At 46.2% G+C, this 12,522-nt stretch overlaps 1 protein-coding gene across 1 annotated transcript in view; it reads right to left on the bottom strand.

Moving 5' to 3' along the window:
- Positions 1-11,985, bottom strand: part of LOC144590076 (NACHT, LRR and PYD domains-containing protein 3-like) — a 50,848-nt gene extending 38,863 nt beyond the window's left edge. Inside the window, exons 1-2 of the mRNA XM_078394942.1 lie at positions 11,909-11,985; positions 6,419-6,511 (exon numbers count right to left, since the gene is read on the bottom strand). Coding sequence (XP_078251068.1) covers positions 6,419-6,479 — 61 coding nt within the window. The 5' untranslated portion in view covers positions 6,480-6,511; positions 11,909-11,985. The remainder of the gene's footprint in view (positions 1-6,418; positions 6,512-11,908) is intronic.
- Between the last annotated feature and the right edge of the window lie 537 nt (positions 11,986-12,522).

Genomic DNA, 12,522 nt, shown 5'->3' with positions numbered 1-12,522 from the left:
TACCCCAGGCAAAAGGGGGTGGGTTTTTGGCCTAGTGCCCCAGGACTTTAGTATGATAGAAGAACACTGACAAGCTGCACATTATATATCTAAACACCCTGAAGTGGGGGTTAATAATGATCAGATTTATGCGACCGTTAGTTTTCTTTTTCTGTGAGACCATGTAGGTCTCAAAGGGGGGATATATGGGAGTATATATTTTGTATAGTGCACGAAATTCAGACATTCAAGTGTTAACTGTGTAGCATGTGTACTCTTAGGCATTCCTCAGTTAGCCTGGCATTATTCCTCAGTTAGCAGTCCTTAGATCCCTTATTCCATATTTGGTCCTGAGACTTAATCCTTAGGCATTCCAACTTTGGTAACTTTTGACTTAGGCATTGCCTGTACACCATTATCTCTTTGCCTTATCACATTTGAATGAAAGATAATGGTGGCAAGAGAAGAGATAAGGAAAGACATAGGCCTTGGGGTGATGGATGGGTGTGAGGGATGGACTAGCAGGGAAATAAGGGAGGCGAAGTGTGAAGAGATAAGTGTATTAAGATAAGGGTAAGTCAGTAAATGGGATTTAATGGTGGCAGACCAGACAGGAGGACTGCAAAGAAATGAATTATTATAGAGCAGGAGTGTGGGTATGAGGTAATGTAAAGAAGATAAGGTTTGGAATAATCCTATAAACATAGACTGCCCGATGTACTAAGTGGACAGTCAGAGCAGGCAGGACAGTCAGGCAGTTGACTTCCTGAATGTTCCAGTAGTTGTTTGCAAATAAAGGCTTTTAACTTCTCGAAGAATTCTCCGTGTCGCCTGTCTTAATTTCGTAGCTGAAGAAAACCACGACAATAACAGTAGAATAAGAATGCACATGATTCACAGCAACGTGGTCCTCTAAATTCAGAGCTCATTTACTGAGAAGACAGACGTTTGTTATTCTGGCTAGGGGTCTGTGGAAACACTGGGGTGCACAGTTTTAAGCTGAAAGGGGTAGAATTGAAAGGTGATGTGCGGGTGAAGTTTTATTTTACACAGAGGATGGTGGGTGCATGGAACGCGCTGCCAGGTGTGGTGGTTGGGACAAATACGATAGTGGTATTTAAGAAGCTCAAGGATATGCAGGTGGATATGCAGGGAATGGAGAAATATAGATTGTGTGAAGGCAGCGGAGATGAGTTTCACTTGGCATCGTCCGCATGGACATTGTGGACCGAAAAGACCTTTCCTGTCCTGTGCGTTACTATGCTCTATCTACCTTTGTTGATCCATGTATAAGATCGCCACGTACTATTTTCCATTTGGCCTTGTTACTTCAAACACGTCCCTTGCATCCTGTAATCTTAATGATATAATGCAATTTTATTTCAATGGCTTGTTTGGATCTTTCTTTCTCATGTAGACCTTTTCAGATTATTTCTCTCTCGCTGCGTGGCATAAACACGGAAGTCACACAGCACAGACAGAGGTGCTTCGGCCAAACGTAGACGTGTCGACCAACCTGCCCTACCTGAGCCAGCCCTATTTGTCCAAGTTTGCCTTTATCACTCCAAACCTTCCTCGTCCATGTACCTGCCCAAATGTCAGTAAAATCGTGTTATTGTACGTGCCTCAACTAGCAATTCATTCCACATATCCACCACCCTCTGTGCCCGAAGTCATTTTTAAAGGGGAATGGAAACACAGGAACCCATCCCCCACACCCGCTGGGCCCCCTTAGTTCCTGCCGTCCCCCACTGGGACTCCATTTGTTATCAGCGACCTCCCCGAGATCCTCCAGTTCTTGGTGGCCCTCTGACGGGTCCCATCGTTATTCGCGGCGACCTCCCTTGAGTCCCTCTTTGTTCTCGGTGGCCCTCTGCCCGGTCCCACCATTGTTCTCGGTGCCCCCCGCCGAGTCCCTCCTCTCATGTTGTCCTGCAGTATGGTATGGGCCAACATTCCCTCTTGAACATTTCAACTGAGCTGGGAGCCCAAGAGGTTTTGTACAGACCAAAGAGCACCACAATCCAGATGAACAAAGAATAATGTCTCCTGCACACCAGAGAATAAAGTTCTAGCCTGCCCAACTTATTTCTATAGCTCATGTCCTCGGGTACTAGGAACATCCACGTAAAATTTCTCTGCACAAACTTCCATCTTAATGCTATCTTTACTGAAATAGGATGACTAAACTGAACAGAATACATATGCGACCAATGTCCTGTACAACTGTAACATATGTTACAACTTCTACATTGAATTATCCGAATGATTAAAGTCAACGTGCCAAAAGCCACCTTCACCACTATCTACCCATGATGCCATTTTTTGGGAATTAAGTATTGTACTCGTGGATTCTCTCCGGGGCTTTTCCATTCAACGTGAAGGTCCTATTCTGCTTCGGCGTCACAACCTTACATGTCCAATCTTGCTAATCATACCTTGACATCCCTATTGAATTCATTTCCTCACATGAGACAGCAGTGGGCCCAACATGGACCCAAGTGACGCACTATTCACAGACCTCCAGTCCCAAAAGCAATCTTCCACCATCACTCTGCTTCCAGCCACGAAGCCAACTCGGTATCCTGTTGGGCATCTCCACGAGGACACCAAACGATCTAACCTACCACAAGAAATCCTATAGGCTAAAATCTGTATAGACTATGTCTCTATTCCCAACATCTGTCTTTTGAAATGCACATACTGTACATATTGTACACCTCGCCGGCGCCCCAGGGAGGCTCAAGCCGCCGGCCTGGGGCCCGTAGCCGTGGCTTGAGGAGCAGCAGCAGCCGGCAGACGGCGCTCCCCGCCCGTGGGGCCGCGGACCACCACCCGGGAAGAACCGCCCCGGTCTCGACCGTCCCCCCAAGCCATGGGATCAGCCGCAGGACTGTCCCCGCCCCCACGATGTCTCCATTGTCTTGTGTACATGCCACAAGTACAGTCGTCAAGTCGTTGGTTCCAGCGGCTTAGGGCTTGTCTGCCTAGCATGTCAAGCCAGGGTTCGGCTGATTGCGTGGAGGAAACCACCACAAGGTTCAACGGGCAGAAAGACGATCCCAGCAAAGCGTCGTGGAGCGCAAACAGGGCAGAGTGAGATACGTAGGGCACTTCTGACCATCCACTGCATCCTGACCTGTCCCCACCCATCCCCACTATGCTGCTGCAACCCGATAGGCCAGGACAAGAGTGAGGCCGACGATCTGTGCAACTCCCCCTCACTTAAATCCAAGTCAAGCGCAAGTCATGACTTCAACCTCGGCCAGCATACCGCAGCTGGCGGGGATCCCAATCAGCGGTCGAAATAATAAGATTGAAAGTGAAGTCATGGTCATCTTCGAACCCGAAGGACGAACACCAACAAACACTGTACATCTTACCACTTTATGTCCTCTCACGTAACTGTCTCACCACATACACTAGGTTTACTAATCTATAGTTTATGCTTCTCGTGGGTCCTCGTCTCTAGTTATCAGAATTTTCTTTGCAACACTTCTAAAGCAGAAGCACAGCATTATCTACCCTCAAATGGTCAGCATTTTACCCATGGTTAACAATGATTCACATATCTCAGCCAAGGCTCTTGCAATGTATTCTCTAACTTTCAACAGCAGCCTTAGAGACATCTAATCACAGCCCCCAAAGATTTACGTATCTTCATACGGTTAACGACATCAAGCACCACCTCGACTGTAATACAACTGCACTCAAGACTTCAAGTCTTTCTCCTTGGTAAAGACAGAGGAGGAATTATAATTGAAGACCTTTCCCATCTCCTGCAGCTCTACACACAGGTGATCACTGAGGATATCCTTTCACTCTCCAGTTACACCTTTTCCTTTAATATACTTGGAAAATATATTTGCCTTCTCCTTAATTATAAGTGCCACCTTGTGCACACATTTTTGCCCTACTGATTTCGTTCTTAAGTATGCTAAAGTATCCAAGTATTCCTGATTTTCGCCTTTCAGTTATCTCTCACACTGCTACCAGGAAAGCATTGATCCGAGCAGCCTATACCTAACCCATGTCTCCTTTTCCCTAACCAGAGCCTCAATTTCTCTCATCAACAAGGGTTCCTTACTTGTCCTTTACTGGCAACATGCATATCTAGAAATCTCACTATCACAATTTAAAGACTTCCCCTTTCAGATGCCCCTTTGCCCACATACAACTTACTCCAATCACTGTTCCTATCTCATACTGTCACCACCCAATTTAGAATTTCATATTGAAGGCCAGAACTGTTCTTTTACACAGGGTTTCAAAGCTAATTGAATTGTCGTGATTGGTCACAAAGTGCTCGTCCACTGACAGCTCAGTTTGAACTGTCTGAATACTACTTTGGATTGCGTCTCCCAGCCAATCAGTTTAAACCCTCCTTTGCAGAACTTTCAAAACTGGCCACACGGATGGATGTTAGTCTCCTTCCAGTTCAGGTTCCTCGTCTACAGGTCACCTCCCTCCCCAAAAAGATCGAAATTATTCAAATATCTGACTATCCGACCCTTGCACCAACTCCTCAGTCGTGCATTCGTTTTAACTGGACGTGCATGAACGTCACGTACTGAAGTACTGTGAAAAGCTTGGTTTTGTATGTAATCCAAAAGGATCAGATATACCACACACAGATATAATAGGTTGAAACTCAAGAACAGACGGAGCAAAGGTTAAGATACAGAGTGCAGAATGTAGTTTGCAGCATTGTAGCGCATCAGTCCCTTACACAAAGTCCAATGTCCTTGATGCGGTATGCGTAAATAGTTAAAAAAGTAAATTCGGAGAACAGGAATACATCCCTGGCATCTGAAGAAGGGTCTCGACCCGAAAGGTCACCCATTCCTTCTATCCAGAGATGCTGCCTGACCCACTGCTTTACTCCAGCATTTTGTGTTTACCCTAGCTTCTGCGAGGTTCGTTCACAAATTTGATCAGAGCGTGGAAGCCCTTGAATCAGGTGCTATGTTATGTCCAGATATCCAATATATCGTGGTAGAGTTGCTGCCTTACAGCGAATGCAGCGCCGGAGACTCAGGTTCGATCCTGACTACGGGCGCCGTCTGTATGGAGTTTGTACGTTCTCCCCGTGACCTGCGTGGCTTTTCTCCGAGATCTTCGGTTTCCTCCCACACTCCAAAGACGTGCAGGTTTGTAGGTTAATTGACTGGGTAAATGTAAAAATTGTCCCTGGTGAGTGTAGCATGGTGTTAGTGTGCGGGGATTGCTGGGCGGCGCGGACTTGGTGGGACGAAAGGGCCTGTTTCCGCACTGTAGAATCTAAAATCTAAATCTAAAATTTGGATGATTGTTACTTTTGAGATAATCTGATAATTTTGTTCCAAGTATTAACGATTTTAGCCTTCCTGCCAAAATTCTGACTACTTTACATTTCTACCCCCGCAACTGGATTTGAACCAATATTTGTGTAGGCGGAGACATTACATTTCATAATTAATCAAGATACGGGCAAGTTGACGCATGTTGGAGCGATAAATAAAACCAGGATATTCATCATGAATGACAGGGCCTATAGACCGCTGAGAAACACCCGTACAAATACATAGATCCCTAAAGTCAGCGAAGACAACATTTAGCATTCTTGTCATCAGCTGCAGCATCGAATACAACTGCAGGGAGGCCTTGTTACAAATTTACATGGAGTTGATTAAGCCTTAATTTGGAGGAGTGTGTGCAATTCTGATCTCCATACTGTGGGAAGGACGCCTTTGCACTGGAGAAGCTACAGAGGAGATCCATCAGAATATTGCTTGGAAATGAATATTTCAAATATCAACTGAGACTGGAGTGATTTAAGTGGTCTTCCTTGAAGCTGGGGCGGACAAGCAGTGATCTGATAGATGTACAGAATACTACGAGAAGCAACGTTGATGGAAAAATAGTTTTCTCCATAGTAGAGGTGGTTAACACTAGGGGGCATCGATTTAATGCGTGGACCATGAAGTTTACATGATGATCTTTCAGGAAGAATCTTTCAGTAGTGATGACTGCAGCTAGGACACAGCCTGAGGTGGTGAGGTGGGGCTGGTACTCTGTCACAACATTGTAGGAGCACCTGGGTGTCCACTCCAAATGCAAATGAATCGCAGGTGATAGACTACTAGTGCTCAGTAATGGGATTAATGCAAAGAAATTGCCAGGTGGCAGATGGGTCAAAGGCTCATTTCTGCTCCGAATCTGATTCTGGACTCTGATATTATAACGTTTGCGGCTAATCAAATAATTTGATTCCAAAAAGAGTGCTGATATATCAGACAATTCCTACATCTGCCCACCTGTGACGGTGATGTCCCTGGAGATGTCAACTCTCTGTGTTCACCCCCATCCCTATTCCCACTTCCGTGAGAACCTCATTTCTTGCGTCAGGTGTACACGCACTGTCAGGGCAACATATACATTTCACAGAAGGCTCACAAACCTTTTTGTTTTGTTGATGTAGAGGTCACTGAATCACCTCCACAGTCACCACTTTCAGCCATGATGTCGTCAGGCGTTCGCAAACTCTGTAGCTCTGAAATAAACAATATTAACAGAACCATCAGGTGACAATTAAATGTGAAGAAAGACATTACCTTGTGAACCAACAAACAGCATTACAGTGCAGCGGAGGTGTGGAAAACACCCCATCCAAACAAGGTATACCCCTGCAAATTAACAAAACATAAAAGTAGGATTAGTCCACCTAGCTATTCATGTCTGCCCTGACATCCAAAGATCCCTGATCTATCCAAGGCAGCAATTCATCATTTGTGCCAGATCCCTGAAGCTTTCAAACCCCTGATCACCGTATCACTATTCCAGATCAAACACGGTCAATCCCCAACATACACACCTCACCTGTTTGGAGGCTTCAACTCACAGAGAAAGAGGAAAAATACCCACTAATGGGGAATTACTGTCCACTCTGCTGGCCCTATTCTTACCACAAGGTGAGAAGGAACTTTTTCATCCAGAGATTTGTGAATTTGTGGAATTCTCTGCCAGAGGGCAGTAGAGGCCAAATCACTGGATGAATTTAAGAGAGAGTAAGATCGAGCTGAATCGGGTTACTGATTGTGGATGATCAGCCATGATCACAATGAATGGCGGTGTTGGCTTGAAGGGGTAAATGGCCTCCTCCTGCACCTATTTTCTATGTTTCTAACCTTGCCATCCAGGATAAAGGCTTCTACACCACCATGTTACCTATTGCCAAATCCCCACTGGCTGGAACGGGAAATAAAACATTTCATGGGCCAACTACAAACGTCCCAACTCTACTGGAAACTGTAGTCCCCACTGCTCCCATGGCACATTCCAGCGCCATCCCTGGAGTGTCCATTCCAGAATAGAAGGATTATATCACATGCCTAGACTCTGCTCAGTCTCCATGATGTCAGGTATCTGTCTGCAATAACCACCACCAGTCCCACTTCACAAGAGAATCATCCGTCTTATCTCTACACGACGAAACCCGCCGAAAGGTTCACAGGACAGCGTTACTGGGAGGGAGCTGGAGACGTCAGGCATGATGAGGGTGAATTGGGTTCATGCCTACAGTGCCTTCAGGGTAGGTGGAGGCGCCCTGCGAAACACAAAGATGGCTAAGGACAGGCAGGTCTGTTCACAGGAACTGCACCAGCACATCAAGCTCGTGGGCAGACCGGATTTAGACTTTGAAAATGGCAATGCCTGCATGTGTAATATGTGTTAAAACAATTTCACTCTGCAGTTGCACATTGAACTACTGAACTGTTGACCAAACATCTGTTCCTCTCAGCACTCAGCTCTCCAATTGATGCATCCTCAACAAACAGAGATTGTCCTTTGCTATCTTGCAGACATTCTCTATTATCATAGCTGAAAGATACAACTCTGCACTAAACGGCACTACGTCTGGTCCTGAACTATCCCAGCTGTGGACAGGTGATCTCTCCCTCCCTTTAAATAATCTCCAGCAATCTAAGTTAAAACATATTTGGTTATCTTAACGTTGTGCGTGATCTGGCCAAGTACAAATGACTGCCAGTTTTCCTACAGTGTAATAAAGACAATGTGTATTTACATTATTGATTAAAATAGTGAATGCAGAAAACAGTGGAAGTGCAATGGTGGATGACCCATTATCAGAACTGGGACTGTAATCAAATGCTGCTCAAACTGCTGAGTGTTTCCAGCATGTTGGCATTTTCTCTTTTTCCTTCAGATCTTCTGGAATAGCGATTTTTAAAAACTTCCATGCCCAAAAAACTGGTTGCAAAAGTCACACGTTACCTTACAGTGGTCAACAGATTTGTGTAATTTTCATACTTCCACTCACAAACCCAATAGTCCCAACTCATTTGAATAATGAAATGAGAACTGACATGTACAAAATGCATTCCATGTTGCAAATCTGAAATCCTCACAGTATCCTTTGCTCTTACTCTCATTCTGCTGCACCTTGTCGAGGCAGTGAAGAAAGCCAATGGAATGTTGGCCTTCATAACAAGAGGAGTTGAGTATAGGAGCAAAGAGGTCCTTCTACAGTTGTACCGGGCCCTAGTGAGACCGCACCTGGAGTACTGTGTGCAGTTTTGGTCTCCAAATTTGAGGAAGGATATTCTTGCTATGGAGGGAGTGCAGCGTAGGTTCACTAGATTAATTCCCGGAATGGCGGGACTGTCGTGTGTTGAAAGGCTGGAGCAATTAGGCTTGTATACACTGGAATTTAGAAGGATGAGGGGGATCTTATTGAAACATACAAGATAATTAGGGGATTGGACACATTAGAGGCAGGAAACATGTTCCCAATGTTGGGGGAGTCCAGAACAAGGGGCCACAGTTTAAGAATAAGGGGTAGGCCATTTAGAACGGAGATGAGGAAGAACTTTTTCAGTCAGAGAGTGGTGAAGGTGTGGAATTGTCTGCCTCAGAAGGCAGTGGAGGCCAGTTCGTTGGATGCTTTCAAGAGAGAGCTGGATAGAGCTCTTAAGGATAGCGGAGTGAGGGGGTATGGGGAGAAGGCAGGAATGGGGTACTGATTAACCATATAACCATATAACCATATAACAACTACAGCATGGAAACAGGCCTGTCCGGCCCTACCAGTCCACGCCGACCATTCTCCCTGACCTAGTCTCATCTACCTGCACTCAGACCATAACCCTCTAATCCCCTCCTATCCATATACCTATCCAATTTACTCTTAAATAATAAAATCGAGCCAGCCTCCACCACTTCCACCGGAAGCCCATTCCATACAACCACCACACTCTGAGTAAAGAAGTTCCCCCTCATGTTACCCCTAAACGTTTGTCCATCAATTCTGAAGCTATGTCCCCTTGTTGGAATCTTCCCCACTCTCAAAGGGAAAAGCCTACCCACGTCAACTCTGTCCGTCCCTCTCAAAATTTTAAAAACCTCTATCAAGTCCCCCCTCAACCTTCTACGCTCCAAAGAATAAAGACCCAACCTGTTCAACCTCTCTCTGTAGCCTAAGCGCTGAAACCCAGGCAACATTCTAGTAAATCTCCTCTGTACCCTCTCCATTTTGTCGACATCCTTCCTATAATTTGGCGACCAGAACTGCACACCATACTCCAGATTCGGCCTCACCAATGCCCTGTACAATTTTAACATTACATCCCAACTTCTATACTCGATGCTCTGATTTATAAAGGCAAGCATACCAAACGCCTTCTTCACCACCCTATCCACATGAGATTCCACCTTCAGGGAACAATGCACAGTTATTCCCAGATCCCTCTGTTCCACTGCATTCCTCAATTCCCTACCATTTACCTTGTACGTCCTATTTTGATTTGTCCTACCAAAATGCAGCACCTCACACTTATCAGCATTAAACTCCATCTGCCATCTTTCAGCCCACCCTTCCAAAAGGCCCAAGTCTCTCTGTAGACTTTGAAAATCTACCTCACTATCAACTACTCCACCTATCTTAGTATCATCTGCATATTTACTAATCCAATTTGCCACACCATCATCCAGATCATTAATGTAAATGACAAACAACAGTGGACCCAACACAGATCCTTGGGGTACTCCACTAGACACTGGCCTCCAACCTGACATACAATTGTCAACCGTTACCCTCTGGTATCTCCCATTCAGCCATTGTTGAATCCATCTTGCAACCTCACTATTAATACCCAATGATTTAACCTTCTTAATCAACCTTCCATGTGGAACCTTGTCAAATGCCTTACTGAAGTCCATATAGACAACATCCACAGCCTTGCCCTTATCAATTTCCCTGGTAACCTCTTCAAAAAATTCAAGAAGATTAGTCAAACATGACCTTCCAGGCACAAATCCATGTTGACTGTTTCTAATCAGGCCTTGATTATCCAAATAATTATATATATTGTCCCTAAGTATCTTTTCCATTAATTTTCCCACCACAGACGTCAAACTAATAGGTCTATAATTGCTAGGTTTACTTTTAGAACCTTTTTTAAACAAAGGCACAACATGCGCAATGCGCCAATCTTCCGGCACCATCCCCGTTTCTAATGACGTTTGAAATATTTCCGTCATAGCCCCTGCTATTTCTGCACTAACTTCCCTCAATGTCCTAGGGAATATCCTATCAGGACCTGGAGACGTATCCACTTTTATATTTTTCAAAAGTGTCCGTACCTCCTCTTCTTTAATCCTCCTAATTTCCATCACTACTCTACTTGTTTCGCTTACCTCACATAATTCAATATCCTTCTCCTCGGTAAATACCGAAGAAAATAAATTGTTTAATATCTCCCCCATTTCTTCCGGCTCAGCACATAGCTGTCCACTCTGACTCTCTAATGGACCAATTTTATCCCTCACTATCCTTTTGCTATTGACATATCTGTAGAACCCCTTGGGGTTTACTTTTACATTACTTGCCAAAGCAGCCTCATATCTTTTTTTCGCTTAAGATTCCTTTTACATTCTTTATATTCCTCAAGAGCCTCATTTACTCCCTGCCGCTTATATTTATTGTATATCTCCCTCTTTTTCCGAACCAAGTGTCCAATTTCCCTGGAAAACCACGGCTCTTTCAAATTATTATTCTTTCCTTTCCTCCATTTCTCTATTTAATCCTTTTCATAAAACAAAAATTTCCATTTCACTCCTTTTAAATCCTTTCTCATCTCCTCAAAATTAGCCTTTCTCCAATCCAAAATCTCAACCCTTGGTCCAGATTTGACCTTCTCCATAATGATATTGAAACTAATGGCATTGTGATCACTAGACCCAAAGTGCTCCTCAACACATACCTCCGTCACCTGACCCGTCTCATTTCCTAACAGGAGGTCCAACACTGCCCCTTCTCTGGTGGGCACCTCTACGTATTGCTGCAAAAAACTATCCTCCACACATTTTACAAACTCCAAACCATCCATTGAGAATGATCAGCCATGATCGCATTGAATGGCGGTGCGTACAGGCTCGAAGGGCCGAATGGCCTCCTCCTCCTGCACCTATTGTCTGTTGTCCTCGGATCACTCAGTCTCAGCTGTGACCAAACGGCGATAACAATGTGCAACTCTCCTCACACAAAGGCTGAGAAAGGCCTTTACTCCGGCAACTGAGGAAGTGTTATCAGTAAAAATAACGGAACCCATGCAGCCATTTTGTGAACCAAACTGGGCCATCTGCTTCCACAGCACCAGACCGCTCAGCGCCCTCAACACATCAACTGTTAGCTCCAACTTCACTCAACTCTGTGTGATTGTTGTGCAGCACCTGCACCAACACGTCCCATAACAACGCGCAGCTGGTGCTGGACATGACTTTCCTGCTTCAAACTCTCACCGGGACACATTTAGTCACAACAATCAATGCAAAGTCCTCACAACAACAAATCAAACTCAATGGGGAGATTTACCCGCAGTCTCTCCCCAAGATTAGACCCGTCCACTGGGGGCCGGCGGCAAATACTCACCGATGGGAAGCGGCTGTCCCCGCCCGCCCGGACAGCGGGGTCCCTCTCCCCGCCCGCCCTGGATCCACGGAGCCGCACTGCGCCTGCGCGTGGGACTGTCCGGGGGCGGGGCCCGCGGGGACACACCCCCTCGGCCTCCGCCATTGGCTAAGGCAGTTGGCGGACACCGCCGACAGCCAATGGGAGCAGAGGGGCGGGCGCGGCCTGCGCTGACGGTTGGAGGGTCAGGTGACCGGTGGCGGCGCGCGGGCGAGCGGGCTGGCGGCCGTTAAACCGTCTCCGCGCGAGGGTGACGCGCACGCGCAGATACGATCCGTGCGGTGACAGCGATTGACCGATGGCTGATTGACAGCGGCACCGCCCTGAATCTCCAGCGCCCTGACACTCGGCTCAGCATCACTCAACCCCGCCCCGCATCGCGGCCCCGCCCCCAAACCCCCCCCCCTCCATCTCTCTCTCTCTCTCCCTCTCTCTGTCAGGTGTGTGGGGGCTGGGGGGTCAGGTGTGCAGGTGGTCACGTGTGTGGGGGCGGGTGGGGGTAAGGTGTGTCGGGGGTCAGAGTGATGTATGTAGGGGTCACGGGTGTCGGGGTGGGGGTCATGTGTGTAGGGGCT

This window comes from Rhinoraja longicauda, unplaced genomic scaffold (genome assembly GCF_053455715.1).
Source record: "Rhinoraja longicauda isolate Sanriku21f unplaced genomic scaffold, sRhiLon1.1 Scf000120, whole genome shotgun sequence".
Taxonomy (NCBI): domain Eukaryota; kingdom Metazoa; phylum Chordata; class Chondrichthyes; order Rajiformes; family Arhynchobatidae; genus Rhinoraja; species Rhinoraja longicauda.
The sequence above is the reverse complement of the archived record's forward strand: the minus strand, read 5'-3'. Positions and strand labels throughout refer to the sequence as shown.